This window comes from Episyrphus balteatus, chromosome 2 (genome assembly GCF_945859705.1).
Source record: "Episyrphus balteatus chromosome 2, idEpiBalt1.1, whole genome shotgun sequence".
Classification (NCBI taxonomy): domain Eukaryota; kingdom Metazoa; phylum Arthropoda; class Insecta; order Diptera; family Syrphidae; genus Episyrphus; species Episyrphus balteatus.
Window position 1 is genome coordinate 5793037 of NC_079135.1, and position 27068 is coordinate 5820104.

At 29.9% G+C, this 27068-nt stretch overlaps 1 protein-coding gene across 3 annotated transcripts in view; it reads right to left on the minus strand.

Moving 5' to 3' along the window:
- Positions 1-27068, minus strand: part of LOC129909888 (serine-rich adhesin for platelets) — a 408462-nt gene that overhangs the window by 352642 nt on the left and 28752 nt on the right. The window contains exon 1 of one of the 3 annotated variants that reach the window (XM_055987032.1): positions 12497-13569. The exons of the other annotated variants lie outside the window; for them this stretch is intronic. Within the exon in view, the coding sequence (XP_055843007.1) occupies positions 12497-12511 (15 nt within the window). The 5' untranslated portion in view covers positions 12512-13569. Of the gene's footprint in view, positions 1-12496; positions 13570-27068 lie in introns of those variants that run through there. 3 annotated transcript variants of the gene reach the window in all.

A 27068-nucleotide genomic window follows, 5' to 3' on the forward strand; every position in this document is an offset into this window, starting at 1 on the left:
TAAACAGGTCTTACAGTGATTTTTTTTCAACGCTTACTTATTCTTTCACATATACAGCGGATCTTCTGTCATATTGTCTTTTTTCACTATTTGACAATAAATGATCACCGTTATAAAATCCCTCAAAAATATCAATCAAACAGAACTATTCTGTTATTATTTATGTATTTATAAATAATTGTATTGTATTCTTCCTTTCTCTGAACGCATTCTACAACTGAACGCATTCACTGAATATGTGTCAGGTGTGTTCAACTTTCATTTTTGTTTGATGATTTTTAAAATATTGTTTGATTACTTTCTTGTGTGAGAAAAATTCAAAATTTGAATCAAATTCTAGGAAATGTCAAAATGTCTGACCTTATTTTACCACAAAATAACCGGGTCAATAATTTGAAAAATTCTATTCTATTCTAATATTAAAACCAAAAACGTATATACATTTACCCATCTCTCATTCTTTCTGTCATTTATTTTGACTTCAGAATCAATCAATCTCTTAAAAGGCAAAACTCAATTTTTATCAGACATCAGGCGACGTCATTTAAAAATTCCTAATGACAAGCAGAAAATTTTTATTTTAGAACAGATTTTTACTGCTCAATTCTCAATGTCACGTCTCTCGTCTTAATTACCTATCAACCATCATCTCCTTTTCAGTTCTCTTTTATAGCCGTTAAAACAGGTAGAAATTTATTTCGAAACGATAACCTGCCACACCCATCAATCATTTTCACATCAATTACTAAGGTGATTACACTGGAATGGGTGTCTGGGAGACGCCGCCGCTGTCACCGCGCCAGCCATACCATAGTCGCACCACCACCCGCTTGATTTGATCGCTGACTGCACAGCACCACACGTCAAAAATCCAAACTTGAAGTTCATTAGTGTGGCGTCTGAGTTTTGTGGCTAAGGGTTCATATTGCCTGACCACAGGTCACAGACAAGAATTTCGTAATTTGAGTTTTTTTTTTCAGTTTTTGCCTTCTTCTACCCTTTTTTGTTGCGGTTTATCGAAATTCGATAGTTTTTTCGCATATTTTTGGTGACCAAACATGAACCATCATTGTTGCAGAGACAGAGATAAAATCGAACACACCTTTCCATAAATGGTCTTTTTTCAGTTGAATTTCGTTTGGTTTATATTGTTTAAAGACAAAGAATTCAAATAAATATATGAAAGCAAGCAGGTATTTTGTCCTTGTGACAAATTTGAATTCAATGGATTGAGAGACCGACGACGACGATGACAACGACCCAAAGATGATAGGATTTTGTATTTATTTTTGTCCACAAAAAGATACTGCTTTTAAGTGTTTATTGATTCTCTAATGGATGCTGGCTTCCATTTTTTTTATTTCGGGTCGATTCCTTGTTATCGTTCAGGCTAATTTTGTTTTTGGGGTATATTTAAATATTTTGTGGAGAGTTTTTCAATTGGAAATAAATCTTAAATCGAACCTCCTAAAACGGATGCAGAGGTTGTTTTTGTTTTGTTTTTGATCCCCAAGAAATGTAGCTTGATTTACGTAATGCGATTTAAAATAAACACATTTTGGATTGGATGTTTTGTGAGCACAGGGATTTCTATAAACAATCGAAACAAAATTTTTAAGCTGATTCTTTGTTTTTTCTTAAAAGAAATAGTAGCTAAAAATAATATAACTTTAAATCATCCCAGATTTTTTATCAAACAAACCTTCAGTGAAGGACCGTAAATCAATGACAGTTCTGAGGGATACAAATTATGAAAAATGACAGATACCACCATTGTTTAGGCATTATCCAATTTCAACAATTCGCAACTCGATACTCTCAATTTCTTTTGTCAATTATAGATTCACATCAATATAATAAAGCTTCCAATCCCCAATTACATTGAAAAAAATTCGGGATTTACACTTTCACCGAGTAAGAACTGTCAAAAATAAAACAAGTAACGACAGAAGAAATTCCTATTCATTCCCTGCAGTTTAAAATTGATAATTGATTGCGTTTTCTAAAACCGTTTAACTTTTCATTAACTTTCAATGAGAAGCTGTCAAAAATGAAATTATCAAATTGTTTTGAAAACCGATCCTAAATCAAAGTTGACAAGAAAGACAATCGGAAGACTTAACACATAATGACAGCTGTCACTTATTGATTCATTCATTCATTCGCTTGTTACTTTGAAATGGTTCTGTTTGATTTTGAATTTCACCATCAAACATTTTTGCAACAAAAACTTAATTGACAAATTTCTTTTTATTGTTTAAAGCGTAATTATTTTTATAATCATTTTCCTAAAAAGGATAGCAATTTAAGCAATAAATAATTACAAAAACTCATTAATTTTACAAATGCCACCCTGTAAGTTCTGTTTATTTTTTGTTTTAATGTGCATTGCGTGCGTATCGGATTTTCTATCTTATCCCTTTGGTTTCTTCTTTTCCAACTTTTTATTTAATAATAAAAATCTACCAAAACACATCACACGCAATAAAAGAAAACATGAAAAACAATCATCAATCCCTCAGTCCTTATAAAGAACATAAATTCTTAGAACAATTAAGAAATATGAATAACAAAAAATACAAAAATAATCACAGCTACCTGGAGAATAAACAACAACTATTCAATCCTTTACCACAGGTACACTATCCAGAAATTTCACAACGCACATGCGTTGTTTTGTTTTTTATTCTTTTTGTTTGTTTGTTATCCAAAAAAAATCAAGCCAAATCAACCACATAAAAGGAGCAGGTGTTTGAGGGTTTTTGGAGGACTTGCCAACCATCTCTATGCCAACAAAGTATACAAATTTCAAACGAATTCATTAAAATAAAATAAACCGGGTCAAAGTGTACACACTTGAGGTACTTCATCAAACAAAAAAGCCTTTTATCAATGTCTTTCTAACTAATTGATATTCAACTTAAACAAAGCAAAAAAAAAACGAAATAAAAAAAAAACCTAGCGATATCGATAACAAATACAAACAATATGAATTGTTGAGATATTTGGGCAAATTGCAGTTGATAGTTTGATTTGTTCGTTTTTCTGTTTAACCAGTTGAGACATTTTCTACAAAAGCGGTATTCGACATTGCAATGGAAATATGCGAAGGCAAGCCACATTTGGTAATTTTTTTTTTTTTTATTTCGTGTGTATTTTTTTGTCCAAGTCCACTTGTCGTTTGGTAAGTTTACCTTGCAATTCTCTGTTCCTTATGGTTAGGTAGGTACTTCTACCTATAGTTTGTATGTATGTCCAATGTCTGGCATCTGTGAAGTTTTTTTTTTTTTTTTTGTCGTATTTGGGATATATCGAAATTTGAGGTGCGGTTGTTTCCATGGAGATTTCACTGACTGCACCATAATTGTAAGCACGTTGTGTCGTTGTTGTCGCACACAGCATATTGTGCATAACGACAAATAATGTTTTGATCGAGGAATCCATTATTTGTATTTGTTTGGGCAAATTGGGTAATCGAGCATATTTTTTTTTTTTTTATTTTTGATCACTAAATTATAGTTTTTGAATATTCATGAACGATGTCAAGGTAGAATTTCAGTTTAATGCCAATTTATGGAGAATCAATGAAAAGCACGTTTTGTTTCGGAAGGTGTTAAGGTGATTTAATAGTGCAAATAAGGGGATTTATTTACTGGGAGAATGTGTATTACGTAAAAAATACTCGTTTTCAATTTTAATTCCGATATGAACTTTTAAGGAACAATGATGGTAAATTCACATATTGTTACGTCAAGTTCACACGAGATTGCTGGTTTTTGTGGACATGAAACAACCTTACGCTTTTATCCTATCCAATTTCAAAATGACATCAATTCATTTCTGTTTTTCAATAAAGTAAACGAACGGAGCCACAAAAGACTGACAGCAGCTCAAGTTGTCATTTTAGGGTTGTCCGAAAGTTTGTTAAACAAAATTATCTCAAATATGTGGTGTGAAATTGCACATTTTCGAACTGGTATTTCAAAATCAATTCGAAAATTAAGCGATTTTAAAATCGAAAGATATTCATTCCAATGAAATTTTAAAACGTAAAAATACTGTTAGTAGTTTAGCTAATCATAAACTTAAAATTCCATTTTTGATTTAAATTGATTTCTATTTTTTCGAAATTAACTTCGAAATTGAGCAATTTGTCATACATCAAAATATTTTTGAAGAAAAAAGAAGGAAGTGAACAGAACCAAATCTGATTTTATGTGACGTTTATGGAGTACAAAAAATTGGGTTATATTCTATTTGCAAAAATTGTACAATTATTTATTTACTTCAGCTTTCAGAATTTAGTTTATGTACATATATTTATTCTTTAATTTCTTAAGAAATAAATCACATGACATTTATCATTTCTTGACCACTTGTATATATGCAATCTATTTTCCAAATGACCTCGCTGTTTATCTTTTACTTTTTTATGTCCCATTTCGAAAAATCGTATTTGCGTTTAACGTCACTTTGAATGGTTTCATTCAGTTTCGACAGAATTTCCTGAACACATCCAAACACACTTGGAATTTTTTTTTTTTTTTTGCATCACTCACACAATGAGCACTGGCATTTAGCCAAAGTGATTTGTCTTTTTCATTTGGCAAATAATATTTAAAAATGAAAATAAAAACAAAAATCAAATAAAAATATACACTCGAATGAATATACAATACCTACATAAATACTATTTTGGTTTATTTTACTCTCAAAAGTCAAAATAAACCTACATTTTAGACTTCGACCACACACATTCATTTTGTTTGTTTTTTTTTTTTTAATGTTAATCCTCAAAGAGAACATTTTGCATTAATAAAGAACAATTAAGTCAGATTTCATATTGCGAAAATATTTTTAAATAATTTTTGTCATTCTCATTAATTCCATGGGAAGGATATGAATAAAATAAAAAAAAAACACCAACGCTTTTAATTCAAATGTGATGAATCATTTTATTCAAAATAAACAAGACTTATTATCTTCTGTGTTAACCTAAAGAGTTTAAAGGTCAGTTTTTATCCTTTTTATTATTCTGTTAAGGGCTTAAATTCCGAATAAATTAACTGGTCAAACAGATCTAAAGTCAAAGAAATCAAAAATATTCAAATTGGCTGACGGTGTATGACAGTTGAAGTATGGGTTTGTTTGATTAATAAATTTTATTGATCCGTTCATATCAATACATATCCTGACTACTAATAGAAAAATCGACCCCAATTTACTCATTTAACAAAACCAAACTAAATCGATTCAATCATCTTAACAATAAAAACCTAAAACTGCACCCTAAAAGCAGTAAAAATCACATTACCAACCTACATAAATCTTTATATACCGATATCAAAAAAGAAGAAGAAATTCAATTAAATGAAAAAAAAAATAGGGATTACAGAGTTGATTTTCTATTTTAGTGTTTATAATCAACCAACGCAGCACAATTCAATCGTAGAAGAAGCGAACTGCAAAATATTTTTGCCTTAATGCCAAATCCATGAAAATGCTTGCTTGCTTTTGCTTTCTATTTAACTTTATTCCGTTTTAGAAAAAATCAAGTCAAATTGGAATTCAATGATAAATTTATTTCGTTTTATAGAGTTATACAAATGAATGAAGTGTATTTTTAATTAATCTGATCTTAATTTATTTGGCCTTAATGCATTTTTCAACTAATTTTATTGCTCATTTTTTTTTTTTGGTTTTGCAATCACAATCGTAATAATGTTGATTTGTAATTATGTTTATTTTTATTGAATAAATAATTGAAATTTTATTGATTTATAAATGGGATGGAATTGAAATAGTTTGCCGTTTGAGTCAGAAATGTAATTTAAATATTCCTACATTGGTTTGAAGCATTTGTCCATTAATCAAAAATGAAAAGATGCAAATTTCAATTGTCATGTTCAAAATTTGTTTTTTTGTTAAAAAAGGATTTAAATCTCATGATATCACCTTCCAGATGGCTGACCTCCAAATTTATTTAAAATTGTTTTATTTTTATTATTACTAAGCATCACCTTTTTTATCCCGAATAAATTCTTACAAACTCAATCTTATAAGAATGACCTTTAAAAATGAAACTTGTTTTGGTTAAGCCAGCTGTAAAATAAATAAAGATTTTGTTAGGTAATATACCTGGAATTTTGTTTTTTAGAACTTCATGAAACGTATTTTGACTTTTAAAAGATCTTTTACCGCTATATATGATCTCATTACATATCTTTAATAACCTTAATGAATAGATTTTTGAACACACCCAAATACATCATTTCAAATGGAGTATTAATTCAACAACGCTTTTAATACAAATGTGATGAATCATTTTATGCAAACAAACAGGACTTACTGCCTTTTGATGACCTTAAGAGTTTAAATGTCAACTGCTTCCTTTATTATTCTGGTTAGGACTTAAACAGAGTGCACTCCTTAAATTCAGAATAAATTAAATGATCAAACAGAGCTAAGGTCAAACAAATCAAAATAGCAATCAAAATGGCTGAGGGTTTATGACAGTTAAATGATGGGTTTGTTTGATAAATAAATTTGAATGATCCGTTCAAACAAATTAAATAAATAAATAAATACACTTAAATTTGGTGAATCTGACATTACTATTTCTTTATGGAAGCAAGTACAAGAACTTAATTTATTAATTTCTATTAAAAAATAACAAAATATTGAAGCAGTCGGCAGCTATTTATATGAAAATTTAAAATCCGTCTTTGCAATAATTATTATTTATGTATCTGCGAACTTTATCAAAGTTTAATCTGTCATTTTTCACTTTGACAAATTCGGAAATTTCCTTATATCAGAGAGTTGATGGTAGTAATAGATGAATGCTTTTCTCCACTCTTAAGTACTTTGAGCTTTTTAAGGAAACACCCCTGATTTGTGTCAAATTGGGAATAGGAATTTTTTGGATCTGTTCGTTTACTTACTCACCAAACGTGGGTGATTCACTTTTTTATCAAAATTGACTGAAATTTTCAAAAACTTTGACTATGATGATCTTTTTGCATTTTGATCTGATGCATTGTACACGTCTTGTTCAGATAACACTGGAAATCCTGAAGTTTGCTTCTTGATTGCTATTTTTTAAATACATACACAGAGAAGTCTGTCATCATCATAATATATGTTAAGGCATTGTTTCGAATAAAAATTATGGGACTAAAATAAGTCCCCTGTGGGACACCATATGTTTATTGCAAGAATATATTACCAAACTTTCAAGGAAAATCCCAGCACTCAACAAAAATGCTTTAATCAGAGCGATAGAATCTTTTGATGAAGTTCAATATAATATTACACCACTTGACTTGTGGAATGTGGACTCAGCGTCAAGCGAACTTATCACCTAGATATTGAAAGAAGTAAGAAAAAAGTCTTGTCACATTTTTAAAGTGTTATAGAGTCAAAAGTAATAAATGCTCTTATGTAGTTCAAACTATTTTAACAAGTGTTCACAAAGAAACATAAATAATTGCGGAACCTTTTAAAGCTTATGTTTACCTAGTTTAACTTCAAAGAGCTTTTTTTGCATGCTTACGTTAGAAAAATATTCCAAAGCAATACATTAACTTATCAAAGCTAAGAAACTCGCTTTTTATCTTTTATTACTTTTTATTTTTACATATACTAGTAACAAAAAAATCTTTACTTTTTCAGCAAGTAATAAACTTTTAAAAACAAAACCAAACCTCTAAACCGCCTCAATTATAATCCTTTTTGTGCTTTTTGTGTAATTTCATACCTGCACAAAAACACTACGCCTTAACACTGCCCTGTTAATTATTTCTGTCAACAAAGCCATTCAACTTAAATAACTCTTAAAAACTCAAAACAGCAGTTCATATTAATGCCGCCAAAGTTAAGTCGTTATTTTTTTTTTTTTTTTGCTTTTTTTTCAAAAAACAAATTAAAAAGTGTGAACAAAGCCTGAAAAGCAATAAAAATACAAATCAAACGTTCCAAGTCTCACCGCATAACAACAATACCAAGATTTACGGCCCGGTAATGGCTAAGAGGTGAAAAAATAAAGAAATACAAAATTCAAACAAACAACCAAGCAAAAAAGTCATAGTCTGGAAGAGAAGAGGCAAAAATGTCACTTTTCAAACGTATTCAATATTTACAGACTTATATACCCCCTCTGTTGGCATAACATCACTCTAACAATATGATTTTATTTTTTGTCACGTACGAAATAAGTAGTTGCTTTTGCAAAAAAAATTTAAAAATTGAAAAAGAGAAGCAAAGATTGAAATATTACAAGTCCCTACGGTGCCGATGTTCATACATAGAGTAGAGAAATGATATATTGATGTATTTTGACTTAAGATCCTAATCCAAGCACACCTCCCATTCCAAAGATGACTGAATGTTCCTATAGCACACCTCTTACAGCTAAAAAAGTACTGCACACAGAAAGGGCTATGAGACTTTATATATGGATATATTAGGATCTGTAATTAAGTGTTTGTAGATATTTTGTATTTCTTATTTTTTATCTGCACTCCTAATTATGTAAGCTCCATTATGAGACCCAAGCGAGGTAGGGACTCATTTTTCATGCGTAGGTGCTCCGTTACTGATACTCCGAGACGAAAATGAGGAAAAAAAAAATACTACCTCAGAAGGTTTGCCGTTAAATTGACGGAAAATTTAGGTTTTTTTTTTGTGTGACTTTTTGTTTGGAAATTTATTAGACCGTGTGGGAGGGTTTTTCTAATTTGTAATTGATCGTATTCAATGGACTCTAAAACGGCGAGCGCCCGTCGCCACTTCTATTATCTCGCACAGCTGTTAAGAAAAGGTTACTTTAGGTCAATTTTTGTTGATATCTTTTGTAAAATAACAACAAAAAACAGTCACGTTGAATAAGTTGTTTTATGTTTAAGTTGAATATAAATACGAACAAAAAAGTGGTAGATATTATCGTGGGAAGTTTTATTGTTTATGAATTCATGCGGAGAATTTTAAATTGCCTGTCAAGATTTGTTTTTTTTTTTTATTTTATTTGTTTTATGCTGTTTTGTCATTATGCAATTGACTATAGGAAGGTATGAGGGAATTTTTTATTTTTGCTTTAAAATCAACAAGTCTAATAGTTTGGATGATAGGGTTGCAAATGATAATAGTTTATAGAACTTCTTTTAGAAAATACTTTCGTATGTTAAATTAGTTTATTTTTTTTTTTCTTTAATTTTTTTTAAATGTTTTTTAAGAAGCTATATTTTTGACCCACTTAAATCACTTTTACCGTCAATTTACAGTTTAAAAATTTTTAAAAATACTATAACAAATTTCTTTGATCTTAAATAAAAAAATAACTTTAAGATTTGAAGTTACTTACCTACTTACTTAGGGTGAAATTAAATGATAATAAAATTTATGTTTAACCAATATACATCGGAGTTCCAAAAGGGTTTGTTTTGGTACCTATACTTTTTTGGTTCATACAATTTAATGTTCTAGATTGCTTTTGTTCATATCTTTTTCTAACGAAACTGACAACACTTTGGATTGTTTGTCAGGCATATTATAGAGATTCTAGTTTGTATAAAATATAGAAAAACTGTTTTAAATGTTTTAGCTCAAAATTATTTTAATTGTGTGAACTTCTTATCGTACACTGATAGGCTTCTATTTAAATAAAAAAAAACTCAAAAATAGAGAACAAAAGTAAATTTCGACAGTGATTAAGGGTTTCGATGTGATCGTTTGAGGATCGAATTCCATTTATCTTCAATTTAAATACAAGTTACCATATTCCGATGCGTAAAATTTGGGTGTAATATTATAATATTGGTGTTTTTTTTTTAAATTTTATATTTCATTTTCGCGATACGATCATGCATTAATTAAAAAAATTGTAGCATAAAAAGGTCAAGTACTAACTTATCTATAATTTTCTTTGAAGTTATGTATTTATAGGACTTTCTCAAATAAAATTTTTAAATATTATTCCTAAATAATATTTTTAAAACTATTAAATAAAACAAGTGTCATATTGGAAGAACATTAGTTTGTCTTAATAACTCCATAGAGTGAGATAAGCGAGATCAATTGCAAATTTTATTATTACACACTTTTGAAGGATAAATAATAAGTTGTTCCATTTTTTTAGATAGTGACCTCCCTAACAACTAGTTCATAATTTTGTTTTTATTGCTGACAACTAGTTTATGGACTGCCAATCACAATCTTAGATAAATGCTTATAAAGATGTAATCATTAACTTTTCCTATAAATAGAAGGTTAAATAAAATATTGATGTTAAAAAAAAAATGATGGGACCAAGGACGGTACCTTGTGGTACCCCTACATGAACATTCATCGAGTCGCTCAAAACATTATTTACTTCAACTCTTCCACTTCGATTACTGAAGAAAAATTCTAGCCAACTGTGAATGGATCCTCAAAAACCAACATTTTCAAAAGAAATTTGTGATTAACCATATATCAAACTAACCTTTGATGGTACGAAATTCAAATAATAATCAAATAAGTTTAAATAATAAACAAATATGTCCCATCTAAATGAAAAATACAAAATAATAATCCACTTAAAATGCTGCAAGTTTTGGTACTCCAATAACAAGATATTTACTATACATAAGTCTGATTTCCCTATGTACATTGTACAGTAGGGTGGGTCAAAAAAATCGAAATTTTTTTTTTTTTGATTTGGTACTCCGAAAAATCGATTGCTAGACCCCTCAAGAATATACACACCAAATATGGGCTCTTTATATTAATGGGAAGGTCCTCCGCTTTGCAATTTTCCATTTTTACATCAAGCTTCTACTAAAAAAAAATAATTTTTTTATTAATTGACATTTTAGCAAATTTCTTTTCATATTCTTGTAGGAAATTGAACGCTCTACAAAAAAAGCCTTATACACTTTTTTCGTTTATCTAACCATTGAATAGATATTTGAGGTCCAAAAATCGAGAAAATCTTTAAAAATTCGTTTTTTGTTCTTAATTTTGTAACAAATTGAAAAATTATAATAATCAAACGCGCAAGACATATTCTTATTGGAAATTCATTGTTCCACAAAAAAGGTTTTATTAACTTTTTTCATTAATCTAACCATTCTAAAGATATTCGAGGTCAAAGTTTAAAAAAAATTATAAAAACATTTTATATTTTTAAAAAATTTCCAATTCACTGAAACTTCATTATTTTCAAATTAGCAAGATATATTCTTGTAGGGGCTTAAACGTTCTACAAAAAATTCCTTGGAATCAAATTGATTGCTTTAACCGTTTAGAAGATATTCGTATCCAAATCGCAATGCATACGGGTCATAAGAAAACTATTGAAATCAGTGAGCATTGGTTTATTATAATTTTTCAATTTGTTACAAAATTAAGAACAAAAAACGAATTTTTAAAGATTTTCTCGATTTTTGGACCTCAAATATCTATTCAACGGTTAGATAAACGAAAAAAGTGTATAAGGCATTTTTTGTAGAGCGTTCAATTTCCTACAAGAATATGAAAAGAAATTTGCTAAAAACTCAATTAATAAAAAAATTATTTTTTTTTAGTAGAAGCTTGATGTAAAAATGGAAAATTGCAAAGCGGAGGACCTTCCCATTAATATAAAGAGCTCATATTTGGTGTGTATATTCTAGAGGGGTCTAGCAATCGATTTTTCGGAGTACCAAATCAAAAAAAAAAATTTCGACTTTTTTGACCCACCCTATTGTACAAGTATTATAAAGGTCTGGGTTCGAATCCCAGCCTTTACAACCAAAAACTGGGTAGGAATTGGCAAAGACTCCAAGAACATCATTGTCATGAAAACGTACAATTATGATAAGCCATTCGGACTCAGCGATAAATTGTAAGTCATTTCAATTTTTGCAGTTGTTAGTTACTAGGCCTTGATTAACCACTACAAAATTAATTTGTTTTAAATTATCTTTCACAACTGACATATGTACCTACATTCAATTTTTCTTCAAAACTAAAAAAAAATCTCTTATTTATTTCGCAATTTTGAAATTCCCTAAGCAATAAAAAGAACATAAACAACACAAAATTGCCACTTTCCGTTCTTTCAAATAGAAAAAAAAATACCTCAATCAAATTAATAATGTATAACCGAAAAAAAATAAATAAACATAAATTTATATACAAGTTATCTTCACTTAAAACACAAGTTTAACCAGAACCTACGTCAACAAAATATGCGGTCGTCAATTACATTTTTTTTTACATCAAAAATCATTACAAAAAAAAACCTCAAGATACAAAAAATCTGTAAAACAGACAAAAAAAAAAGAAATAATTTACCAGACGTCAGGTCTTTCTTCAACAACTTCTCAACAATTTCATGTAAGATTTATATTTAAAAGCAAAAAAAAAAAAAATATACCTACAACATTTAACCCAATTGTTGTAAATAGATTTTTTTTGTATGGATAAAGAAAAAAATTTATAAATAATTTATTCAATTTCGTAGAGCGTATCTCACCTGAATCAGATACATTTGAGAGATCTGATTAAAATTGTTGTTGTTTTTCTGTTCGGTTTTCTTCGTTCCTTTTTTTGTTGTTATTGCAACTGCAAATCCCAAACAATATAGCTAAGCTGCGCTATAACCAATGTTGTGCTCTGTTTCTTGCCAAATTAATTAATTCATACATAAATTAAAAACAAAAAAAAAATCCAAATTTGACTCCAAGAGATAAAGATTTGAGCCAACTGATTTCACAAACCGAACAAAAATGAAAATCCAATAAATTTAAGTTTTTGTCTAGTTTAGGGTTGAAGGGGGTGTGTTTTTTTTTTTTTTTTGAAAAAATGGGCGTTTGCTAAGATTTTCACTTGATTTTCGTCAAAAATTCGAAATTTTTCTGAATTCAAGTAATACCAGCGCGAAGGACGTTGTTCGTTTAAAAATGATAAATTTTAACACAAAAATAAAATGAGAAAGGGATTGATAAAGTATCTTTTAACCTGTTCGACGTTAATCTGAATTATATCAACCGTATAATAAAGTCAAGCCAATCAGGTATAGGTGAAGGAAATTTTTTAAGTATATTTTTATTTAAAAGTCAAAAAAACAAGATTTTTTGAAGGACACCACACAGGTAATTAATTTAAATTTCACGTCAGTATATATTAATTTATTTTTTATTTTTTTGAAGTTGCACTAATATAGTGATCTGGTAGTGTATTAAAGTAGGGTATACACAGAAAAATTGTATATTTTTAGCAAAACACATACAAGTTTTCAGATATTTATTTATATCTTTTTTGCTCTTCAAGTGGAAAATTATAATTCTTTTTTTTAAATTCTTTCTATATTTTTTCGTATTATAACTTTGTTGTAGCAACACGCGCGTAATGTTTTTATACAAAATACCATCACTTAACGACGAAGAAAATTTTATTTAAGTGTGGTGAATTCCAAAACAACCATCGAATAGAAATACAAGAATAAAAAAATCAATTCCACTGATTTTTTTTTTGTTTGTATTTTCCACTGTTTCCACTTTTTCTTTTATTATTGATCAAACAAATCAATAGGTTGTTTTTCTTGAATTAGTTAATAAAAAAAAAAATTGTATAGATAATTTTATGTTTAAAATTTGAAACAATAAATTCAAATAAAAAATACGTAAACAAATCTCGTGGGTAGTTCATGGGTTTCAATTCAATTCAATATAAAAATAAAATCTATCTTTTTTTTTTTTCTTTTCAGTTTTTTTCTATCTTTAATCCGGCCGTCTGTCTGTCGGTCCTTTCGCTTGGAAGGTTTACGCGATAATAACAAAAAATGTGCATTGTATTGTGAATGTTGCTGCCGCGCGCCGCTGTTGTGCCGCTTCGGTTGCTGCTGCTGTTGTTGGAGGCAAGGTGATTCGGTAAGTATACACAACACCGACGACGTGTGTAGATATTTTTGTATCTGAAAGATACGAAACTAGCGACGACGACGAAAGAAAAAAGAAGTTCGTAGGTAATCGTATGTAATAATAAACTACTGTATAGTGGCGGTGGTGGTGGCGTGTTGTGTTGTATTCATAGCTTTAGCGCTAGAGTGACGATAATGGTAAAAAAAAAATAAATAAAAATGTATCTGATAGATGTGGGGTTTTGTTTTGGTATCTGAATTCATAGCAACATAACAACGAAGCAACATTATTGTGCATAAGTTTTATGAATTTAAGACACAACATAGCAACGGTTATGTTTCGTTAAGTGTTTGATTGGAGATTTGAAATTATTATTTTTCGATTCGTTGAGTGTTGCTGTTGCAAGTGTTTTTGCAGTTATAATGTTGAAGTTGAAAAAAAATGTTGTTCAAAGTGTTTAAGTTGTGTTTAAATTTTGTTTATTGCAAGAAGTTTTGATGTGATTCGTTCTATTCGTCTAATAAGAAACAAAAACACAAATATCGATGAGATATGGTCAAAAAAGGTTAAACTTAATTTTTCAGGAAAGAGGGAAGATGCACCATTGCATCATGTCATGCTGTTGTCATAATTCCTTTGAATTGCGTAGCGTACGTAATGTTATTTAGGCATTGAAAGTCAGTCGTTGTGATTTGCATTAATTATTTTGATGATTATGGTGTTAAATTTCTTTCAAGAACTGGGGCCTGTTTCAGAGCTTACTACGTCAAATGCATCAGCGACTTCAAAAGTAGTTGAGCCAGATTGAACTTTGGGAAATAATTTTTCATGGTAACAGTGCAAATGTTCTAAAAAGTGTTTCTAGAAGTCAAATAGGTCGGGCATATTAGCAAATGAAACTGACGTAGTTGTTTACTTTGAAATAGGCTTGTAGAAGAAAGACAATGCAACATTTAATTTTTCTATGACTGAATGGTTGGACTGGAGTTGAGGTAACTTTTTTGTTTAAATGGAATTGTTTTTTCCAGTCAAAATTTCGGGCCATTGAAGAAGTATGCAAAATATAACCTCACCATTTTGAACTAAATGTAAGAATTTGAATAACTTTTTGCTTTTCATTTACAACAGTTTTGACTACTGATATTTGTAAAGCGCTGAAATGGCCTACCTGATTTTTCAATTTTTGTTATAACTAAACAGAGAAAAATAGACCACATAAAATAGAACACGTAGTTCAGTGTTGTATGTTCTTCTCTCGTTCTTTCTCTCTTTGTCTTTCTGTGTTGTATTAATGTCTTGTGTTGTATCAGCAAAATGGACCTAGATTCCGAAGCTGCAGTGTTTCTAGTCCGGAGATTTATCTTCAGACTAGTTTAATATGTAATGTAATGTAAAATAGAACAAAAACAATAAGATTTCTCTATGGTTTGCATACAAGAAGGAAACCTTATTAAAACAATTGGGTTTTCCTTTATTGTTTTAAAATCTGCACTTAGAGTAGGGTTTTGCCAAGAAAAACAAAAAAAAAAGCCGACCAAGGCGGGGATCGAGCTGAAGACTTGAAATCATTAGTCGCACACCTTATCACCGGAACCAACCTGCTATATACAAAAATATTGATCGCGATTTTTGTTCTAGTGTCAAGTCACTCAAATTTGAAGAAGTTTTGCTTTTTAAAACAATAAGGCAATCTGTTAGTTTTTAAGGTGGTCATATTTTTCTCTGTGTAAAATTAGTATTCATTGGTAGATAAATCACCGTTTTTTAAAGCAGTAAGATGAATATCATTTTATTAGATAGTAGCCAGTTGTTTAAAAATAAGCTTGCTTCGAAGCGGTGAAATCTATTTTTGTCCATATAAAATTCAAATTCTATTTATGATGAAGGTAGACAAAAATTGGGTTGAAAAGAAGTCATCCATTTAATAGTTAAAACTTAAATTGAATGGTACACCGAAATAACAGCTTTCAAAATAACATTTTTGAGTGAGAAAACTCGTCCAACAATTAAAATATCATGGAAATTCTTGATGCTTTTTTGTTTGATATTTGCGCATCAGTTTACCCAACTTTGCAATACACGGTGGTCTTGAAAACGCAGCAGGTTTTATAAAAATGGACCCCAAAAGTAATGATGCAGAATTTTTCGAAATGATCTCAGGATTCCAAATTTGTAAATTTCAAAATCGTACCTGATCCCTTTTTTGAGTTACAGGCATTTTACATATATACACGTGGGAGGGCATTTGGGAAAAAAATTTAAACAAAAAACAAAAGCACATTATAATGCCCTATACCTTTTTGGAAAGCTAAAATATACTCCTTGAATTTGATGATTATTTAAAGTTGATTGAGTAAATAGTTTTTGAAAAATTTAATTTCAAAGTCAAAATTTAAAAAAAAATAATTTTTTGTATTTAAGTTAATTTTTTTTTTTAATTTGAATTACAAGGTACAATTTTTTTTCAAAATTGAATATTCTATTTAGTTCTTAGTCAAATACTTAAAAATAGATGCAAAAAACTATTCTAGTTTTTCAAAAATGGGAAAAAAGATAGGCACTTATGTATTGGTGTTATTTGTTCCTAAGGAAAAATTTGTATAATGGTTATTTAATGAACAGATTTGTAAGTTCTAATCACACTTAGTGTAACTCAGAATCAACCCCAAGAACGAAGTGGTATTTTGGCTCCTTTTTTGAAGTATTTTGTTCATTTTTGCTGTTTTTTTTAATGTTTTTTTTTTTGCCATTTTAAGAGTTTTGTATTTTTTTTTTTTTTTTTCATTTTTATATTTTTAAGTTATTTTTATAACGTTCTGAGTATTTCAGGACTATTTTTGAAATGTAAGAGTTATAATGTTACGTATAACAGAAAAATATCCCACATTACATAGATTTCAGGACAGCTAAGGTCCTCAGGGACCACAAAACCTTTACTCGATTTTCATCGTGAGAGCCATTTTTCATAAATCCATGTTTTCGCGTTAATTAAAAAAAAAAAAGAAGACGTCCTGATCAGCACGTGTTACAGTGACCTTTTTTCCATTTGATTTGAGGCTAATTTTTTTTTGAAAAATAAATTAAAAAAAGCTAAAAAAAATTGGAGACAAGATACATTTTTCCTTAAATCTCGAAAACTAAGATACTTTTAAACATGCGGTTTTTGACTTAAAATCAATGAGAGCATTGATTTGTATAAAAAAAATTTTACCCTTTATTAAAAACAATCGAATAAAATAAACTGAAAGAAAAAAAAATATTTTTTTCTAAAATAATAACTTTAAAATTAAATTTCTCAAAAACTATTTGCTCAATCAACTTTATATAAACATCAAATTCAAGGAATATACTTCAGCTTTTCAAAAAGATATTGGACATTATAATGTGCTTTTGTTTTTGTTTAAATTTTTTTTCCAAATTCCCTCCCGCGTGTATATATGTAAAATGCCTGTAATTCAAAAAAGGGATCAGGTACGATTTTGAAATTTACAAATTTGGAATTCTGAGATCATTTCGAACAAATCTGCATCATTACTTTTGGGGTCCATTTATACAAAACCTGCCGAGTTTTCAAGACCACCGTGAATAATGAACAATTGACATTTTAAGTGATGCTAATTATTTGCGTTTATGAACGTGCTACAGGAATGAACGCAAATCATCTCTGCAGTGATGCGTTTGTGAATTTACACGATAAATTGATATTATAATGTCGAAGAAAAAAGTTCAAAAATGTGTTTTTTTCTTTATAAAACATCAATAGTATCATATGGAAGTACATTCTTCATTATTTTCAACTATAAAACTCTCCCTCGAAATTATTTTTTTGATCAAATCTACTTTCCTATGTACAAAATTACATGCACCCCATACACAAAATGTCTGGAACACGACGCGATTTTTTTCTAAAATGTTAATCGATTTTTCAAGACCAACTTTAATAAATTGAATTGAAAATGAAACTGCTAAAATTGTTGAAATCTAAATCTACAGATGATTCAGTTTCTATTTTACGCATTTAAGTAAGTCCCCAGTTTCCATATAACCTAGACAAATAATTTATTCTAATATATTGAACTAGTTGTTTCTATTTACTCAAAATTGAATTGTGGGAATAAATGAACGTTCGAATTGAATTTATTCAAACTTCCGTTGATCTTCTGTCATTAGAATAAATGAGCTAATTTTAAGAGTTTGTGAAGTACAAATATGCAAATAATTATTTAAATGACTAATTTCTAGTTGACTAATAACTCATTCTCAGTCAATTGCTATTTTCTCAGAATTTGTTATAAAGTATTTTGCAAATGATTTCTACGAAATATTTTCAAGAACCTATCCACATGTACCTAAAGATTAAATGAATGCACATAACAATCCATTTCTACTTCAATGAGCTTTCCCATATGGGAAAAACCTTTTATGTAATACCAGCATTTTATTAAAAACAGCTACCAGTTCTCATATTTGCGATCGACTATAAAAATGTTTAGAAAATTATAAGTTGGGTAAAAGTCGTATACAACATTCCTTTATGTTGCATTTCACCCAAAACCGAAAACCAAAAACATTTTTTGTTATTTTTTTTTTGTACTGGTTCAAGTTCCATATCAGCAACGGCAGTAGTCTGCTGGCTGGAAAGTCGTATGTCATATAATTGGCCCACATTTTGAACGGCAGAGCCATATATAATATATTTGCAATGCTCAGTTATCATGTTTACCGGCAAATGGCAGGAACTCCACCACCAGCATCGCTTCAAAACAGAGGCACGAACCGAATGCCACCTGCAGCTTCAACCTGCATGAAGCATGATCAGCACATCCAGGCAGTTTGTGCTTGTGCAGCAGCGTACAACTGGACAAGCTAATCACTTAACTTTTGTAAGGGGTTAGCTGGGTATGAAAGGGGGCGAGAGCCCGAAAGCACATCAACGTTGCGTTTGGATCAATGGTTGGAATAAACAGAATGGAGTTTCGGCGGACGAACAGTTAAACGCGGAGTCTTTTTTCTTATAGCCTGGGAGGTTAAGTTTCGTAAAATTTGTTGTAAAGACATAGTTCTTTATGATCAACATCAGACTAGTCAACTTATAGCTTTATTGGTCAGCTAAGCTACTGTACCTTTTTTACAAAAAAAAAAAATCTGAACCAGTTTTCCACTTGGGTAAGACAGATGACCATAATCAAATTGTGGAATTATGTCCCACTCAATACTCAGATGAAATATTCTCTTATGTCACTTGGAATTTACAACCCTACCGCCCAAACTATTTTATAGCTTTATAGTAAAAGTGTTTTAAATTTTTCACATTCTCTACTTAAATCGATGATGATGACGATGGCACACGGTGAGAGAGACGCAACAATTATTATTGACTCTCAAAGTTGCGGATTCTTTTGATAATTTTTACTTTTCATTTCGCACAATAAATTGCAGATTTATCGAAATTTTTGTTGAGATAGCCATTTGGACAGTTATAATGGGATGAAGCTATGACATGCGATTCGATTGGTTAAATTAATGTTTTCACTTTCAATTAACCAATGAATATGCATAAGTTGTCGATTTGAGTAAAGAAAAAATTGAAAAGAAATAACTTTTGTATAGAAAATTATTTAAATTTTTTGTTAACAATAAAAATAAATGTCCGTCAGATTTTTTAAGGATAGCCATTTGTGAAAATCATAGTTGTTTGTCAGAGATAATTATTGTGAATAAAAATTGTATGTGACTTTTGTTAATTTATTTGAAATGCAATACATTTTTCAAATCAATATTGAGTATGGTGGGCTTTATTTGAAGATAATAATTGACTGGCACATATTGCACAAGGCATGTTGTAAATGCATTTTAGAGTTTTTTTTTAAGAAAATTGTTAATGAGAGTTGTTGAAACACAATGCGTTTGTTTAAATGAAAAAAAATTTAAAATGTTGGTACCTACATAGTTTAAGAATGTGTAACGTGGAAACAATTTTAATTCATATGAATTTGTTTAGTTTTTTTTACTATAGGTAAGGGTTCCATTGCCATTGTTGGAAACTTGTTCAATTAATTAACAAAAATTTCAAATTCAAAAAATTGTTTATTAATTAAACTGCAAAAAAAATATGTCAACTTCAATATTTTTGAATATACCTACACAAGATTATATTTCCGTCACGGGTGGGATACAAAGAGGAGGTGATTTTGTCATCGAGTATGTTATTACAGAATGTCTGCGAATTTACTATACACTGAGGGAAAAAAAAACTTAAAATCAACGAAAACCACGTTGATTCAACTATTTTTCATAACATATTACATTTTACGTTGCGTTTATTCCCTCAGTGTACACAAAACATTCGCAGCTATTACCAGATTTAATTAACATAACACAAAATGAGAATAAAAATTTTCCAAAACTCAAAAATACCAAATTGGAAACAAGGTCTTACACAACAGAGACGACAAGGTTAATCAAACTAACTGGAACATTTGTTTTTAGTACATGTTTTAGTACATATTTTTATTACATGTTTTTAGTAATTGTTATTAGTTCATGTTTTTAGTACATGTTTTTAGTATAGGTATGTTCTTAGTACATGTTTTTAGTACATATTTTAAGTACATGTAAAATGTAACAAACAACGAATTGTTTAAAGTTATTAGAAACCTAATACTTGACTAACAGCTTTTTTTCAATAAGGCGTTACAGTTGCTTCTTTTGCTTCTGTAAAACTTTATCGAAGCAAAATTGTTTGAAGTAAATATTGTATTTCTATGATTTTTTTACTTGCTCTATAGGGCAAGTATTGGTTTTTCGTATCGAAAAAAATATTTGAGGTTTTAATCAAAACCAACATTACGATGATGGAGAGTTCCGAAAAAGTGGGTCCCGCAATTCCGTCCGTGCGTCTGTGCGTCCATCTGTACACATTTCCATAGCCTAAACGCGTGGACGGATTTTCTTCAAATTTGGTACAGATGATTTTTATAGAATTCTGAAAGTTGATTTTTTTTTGTTTTTTTATATATCACTTAGAAAGTGTACCTCCCATACAAATTTTTCAAGTTATATCAAATAACTCGAAAACGGCTCTAACTATTTTGATAAAAAAAATGTATGTATAATTTTACAACCAAGACTCAACTTTTGATTAAAAAAACATATTTTTTGGAAGGTTACTAACGGTACCTGCCATAGAACCGTTTTTTTTTTTGGTTTCAAAATATCTCGATTTCAACCAAAATTTTTATACAAAAGCGTTTAATCAACCGTTATATTAAAATTTTTGGAATTTTAAAAAATATTTAAAAAATTTTTTTTGAAAAATCAATTTTTTGAAAACGGGTGCTTGAAATGTTTCGATATTTTGTTTTTAAGTGTAAATGAATTATTACTTCAAAATAGCATACCAACTTTTTTTTTTATAAATGTTAAAAAATTTTTATATATAAAAAAATAACCATTTAAAAAACGTCTCTAACGATTTTCAAAATTTTTTTTCTCAAAATTCCTTTTCATTCAAGAAATCAGATGGCATACTTCGTTTTGTGATCAAAACCTTTAAAAACGGTGTTTTATTAATTTTAAAAACATATTTTATGTACTTTTTTACCTTATAGGAAATGGTTTAATTAAAATTTTGCCTCATTTTTTGATAAAAAGCTTTAAGATAAGATCTACTTTTACAATAAGAGCAAGTACGTGCGACCCCAGTCGTGCATTTTATTTTTTCGAAAAATCGAGATTTTTTTTTAGAGTCAAAGAAATAGAAAAACTGGGCTGGGTAGATAGACAGAACTGTAACATTTATTAGAAGCTGAAATTTAGTTTTGATAGCAGTTGTACACTTGTACAGTGCAGATTACTTTTTTAGACGAAAACTGAAAAAAAAAAACAAACATTCCTACCTACAGCCAAAGCGGCGAGGGTCAAGTTACTAAACTCATAAGAGGTTAAAATTGTTGTCAAATGAAATATAAAATGGTACCGATCATGAATAAAAAAGGGTTGCAACTTTTTTGTGGCAACTCTATTTTAAAAGAAAAATTGTCACGTGACTTAATTTGTCATATCTTTGAAAATTGGCCTAAAACATACATCAGATTTTCTCAAAAAGTTAAAAACTTCTTAAGTTTACTTTCATGGGTAACTAAGCCCTTTTATGAAATATCAAACAAGACTGCTCATAAATGTAAAAAAAACAGCACCGTGAAAGCATTTTTGAAAACTTACATTTCTACATGTTATCTAGTTATAGATGAACAAGCATTTAAGTTGAATGACATCGAAAAATTGGTAAATTTTGATTAAATGTTTAATTTCATTTCAATCAATGAAAATTCATTCACCTTAACAGGAAGTTAAGTGTTCCTTGTGTGAATTATTGACAACAAACAGACAGAAGAAAAAAAAAAACATTTAAACATTAACAAACTATTTTCACTCCAAATAAGATAAGCAGTCACGCACTTAAACACGTTCTCCATTAATTACGCATATAATGTTACTAACAAGGAGATACGTAACATGCCTAACTTATTACCTGTTTACAAAAAACTTAACAAATTAAATAAAAGAGTAAAACTAGGTATATCTCATAAAAAAACGCACACCAATTTATAAATGATTCAATAATGTAACGCGTTACATCAAATTTCCTGCAAAAATGTTCATTAAAATTCAATCAACACTATAGACCTATGGGAAAGCCGTTAACAAGCTATAACCACCAAACCGACCAACCCCCTGCCAGGCGAATACATCATAACAAACGTTAAACTTTTTCCCCAAACCAATTATCTATTTTTTTTCCATAAAAAGAAAAATTAAAACTTTAAAAAACTTCAAAACTAAAAAAATGAAGAAAAAAATCATAAACATCTCCCCAGACAGAATAAAACTAAACAAAAAACCCACTTTACGTTTTAAGCAAGCGCACATAACCTGTTGCATTTCCCAAGCGCGCGTGCATTTTTACTTTCACTCAACGCGCCGCGCACCAGACGCGCAGCCATACCAAAACTGTGTGTGCGCCCGTCTGGATGTAGCAAGTCATCAACAACTCCTATAACTGAACTGGTAAACTGCATTTCATTTCCAGACAATTTTGTTTTGTTGTTTTTATTTTTATTTTTTAATTTATGAGATAAACGCACACTGCACTCTAGTGGCATGAAATGAAAACAAAATAAAACAACAAAATCTTGACCAGGCATCATCATCACCCAGCCAGCCGGCCAAACAACTCGAACGGCGACGCACGACGGAAATGCACCTTCGCAATCGTCCAAAGACAAAACAAACCGAACCGAACGAAACCAGAAACCAGATGAGATGATGTTTTCTTTGTTGTGGCGCGGAGCTTTAGGAGCCAGCCATGCCAACGAACGTCGTCGCTCTCTCGAATGGGCCACCACTCAGACGCTTTGGCGACTGTCATTAGATAACAAACACGAGACAACAACTACAATCCTCTGTCTCCCCCTTTTCCTCCCTCTCCTCATCTTCACAAGATGCATTAGAAAAATTGGAATTTTATTACAAAACTCCATTGGGGCATATCTTTTGAATCGCATGTGTCAAAAATAACATTGACTTGTTTGACAGTTTAAACGTCAAAGCGCGAAAGTCAATTTGGCAGTTCAACCAGTATGAACAATTTATAGTTTACTATAAATGTACAAGTATGCATTTCGGTTTAAGTTGTCAAATTTATTTTTTTGAATTAGAGGCAAATTTCTGACAGGTAACAGATACTTGACTGCACAATAGGAAATTGCATTTTTATGCTAATGGACTTTAAAGGGATTAGATTATAATAAAGAAAGAAATTTTGTTTTTTATTTTGTAGATGGCGTGTAGGCGAAATAGTGTTATCATGTCGGCGCGGCCGTCTGTCGCCGATGAATTTTTGATTTATCTTTAGTGACTTTGTGTTTTATGTTTCTTTTATTATGATTCGTTTTTTTTTTCTTTTAAATATTTTTAAGCTGAGTCAAATATAAATGACAAGCGCGGGATATGTATTTTGGTTATTTATAATGCATTTTAAGCAGGAAATTGACGTTTATAAAAAGGCAAATAGCCTTTAAATGGATGATAGATTTCAAGTCAATTGAGATGGGTTTTTTTATTACATACAGTCAGCGTGGCAGCCGGTCACCATTAGCACCTAATACTTACTTAATTCCATGTAATTTGATGCACAAAAGTATAATCTTTTGGAATTAAATTTGACTTACCTGAAATGAGAAGAAAAATAAATTGTTTGGATTTGTGAGATATATTGGCAGTTTTGGGTTAAGTGAAAAAATGATGTAAGTGTTTGATAATTTGTTTTTGAAGAAGGTTTGAATTTTATATAAGAGTGTGTTGTAAATTAAACAAATAATTGTTTAGGATAGAGAAGGATGAACAAAAAAAAGATTTTGTTAGACAGAAGGGCCCTAGGTCCATACAAAATGACAGATTATTGGTATAATTTGACAGTTGACATGTGTTTACTTACGGATAATTTTCAATTTTCTAGATTTGCATGTTATAAAAATTTTACTTTGTTGCCGTAAAGTACTTTGATGAGTTTTTACTTCTCTTTTTTTACTCTCCACTTTTGTCTTTGTTTTTTCATATTTAAGAAATTGGTTCAAAGTACAAATGAAATAAAATGGGTTACCAAACAGAATTTATTTAAGACTTCAAAATAAAAACCAAACAGACCTAGTGTCTACTTGTCAAATGAAAACTGACATAGCAAAAAAAAAACAAAAATGGCAGCTCATATGTTAATTTTACTAATGTACTGGTAAGTTGCTTTTCACGCCACCTGGCAGTCAGCGCAGAACCTTTAAATGGAAACTATTTTGGTATCATTGGTATGGAAAATACATTGAACGTGTCGTAACTCCATGTGTCAATAGATTATTTTTTGTAATTTTCAAAAGTCATCATTCTACCTGTCAAATTGTTCAAACTGTTGGTCATTCAATTTTTCAACCGAATACAAATGCGGAAAAAACGGTAATTTTTACTGCTAACGACAAGCCCCGCCTAAATTTTTGTTTATAGTTACTAATCGTATTTCAAATATCTTTTACTTGTTGAATTATACAACAAAAGATAAAAACATAGATAAATTTGAACGAATACAAATTTCCAATCATCTGGACTTTGTTAAACAATGTCTATTAAAACAAATCAGCACTTTGTTTCTTTGTGTCATTTTATCAACAAACCATTAATCACAATGAGCTGCAACATTATTAACACTGGCAACGAAGAAAACAAATCTTCCCACGATTGTGAGAGATGGCGTCTGCTGGTGTGCATTGACATTCCTTACAATTTTATCATTCGTGCAAGAATGCATCATTGGTCAAAGAAAAATTATAATCTTTCAAAGCTAAAGAAGAAAAAAAAAACGATTTTTCTATTCACTTGTCAAACATCATTAGTCAAAGCAAATTGGTTAGATTAATGAACCGGGTCCAAATCCAAATTCACCACATCACCTTGATGGTTAGTAGACTGGAAATATGAATAATTTCAAGTTCAAGATTTACTTCGTCCATAAAAAAAATAAAAATAAATCCACTCCTTCTTCATCGTGTCGTAGACATTTCGGTTCGATTCGGTTGGAGTTCTTCTCAGGTGGCTTTGATGATAGCTTTTTTTTGTCTGTTTGCTATTTGTAGAGCAAACGAATCTTCACTCTACACTCTACCATGGAACCAAAGATGGAAATAAAGTCAGCTTCAGACTGCTGCAACTATCAAATTCAATTTGAAAACTTTTAACTGAGAAAACTGTGTGGCATTGAGCGGAAAGAGATGTTTAACTTTATTTAGTTTGGCTTCAAAACAGCCATACAGTAAGTAGCTGGGAAAAAATGGGAGTGAAATTTTCTTTGAGGTTGTAAATATAATTTGGCTTGTTCCTGAGAAAGTTTTGCAGCAAAGAAAATTGATTAGAAAATTGAGTGAAAATTGGTTTGAATGATTGTTGGTTTACTTTCGATATCATAATGTTACAGGAAATTGTCGTTGTTGGTGGTGGTTTTAAGTAGTTAGAAGTTAACACTCAAATAATTGGAAATAAAAAGAAATGTAACATTAAAAAATGCCAACATCAATGTACGGCAGTTGCATGATAACTTGCATGCAAGTTCAACTTTCCTTACAGTTTGGTTTGATTTGTGTTAGAAGCTGTCAAAGTACTTGCTTTATTGATTTTCTGACAGCTGTCACCGCTATGAAAAACTTAACGAAACAAAAGATTTAAGCAAATCAAATACTAAAGATTAAGTGTAGTGTTTTTAAACGGTGACAACTGTCATAAATTAAATAAATCTAGTAATTTAACAGCTTCTATCAAATCAAACAAAGTCGTTAGAAAATTTGAACCTGTATGCAAATTTTCATTATTGAATTCTTCGTTAGGAGATAACATTCATGATAAATATTTAATAAATCAGTTAATTTTCCACTTATAAATCACGAGGCTTATAGAAAAAAAACCTTTTTGTAGCTCATCAAAAAAGGTCAGTCGAAACATCGTTCCATACGCATTTTAGATACGTAAATCATCAAAAAAAAACTTTTGACAATAACAATTTCTCATAGACAATTTAAATACCAAAACGTAGACTCTAAAGACAACGACAACACGCCATCTCTTTTGTATGTTAATGCTACGCCTTAAATGAACCTTTTAATTTGGTGAAAACAATGATTTTTGATCAATTGTTTTTTCTGTGCTTATAATTTCATGACAACAACGGTGCGATGATGACGACGATGCACACCTCCTCTTGTCATTAATGTATGCACAATTGATGCGAGATATGTATACAGAAAAAAAAAAACGCAAGTAAATCACACACGAATGCACGTCAATTGACCCACTTTCCATTTCAAGATCGAGCGAAATTAACGCCCAGCTACAATTTGTAATGGTTATATGAAAAACAAAAACCTTATCAAAGCCCACATTGTAATAGAGCAAACAATGTGCCACACCTGCAGTCAATTATTAGAAATTCATTGTTATCTTTGGACAGAAAAAAAATATGAAAAAAGACGTTTGCCAGACAAATTAAACTTTGTCAACATAAAAGCCTAGTAAATGTCAGGGTTCGAAGTGAAGACTTATTTAAAAGAATATATTACTTTCTGCAAAGCATTTTTCCTTTCTTTACAC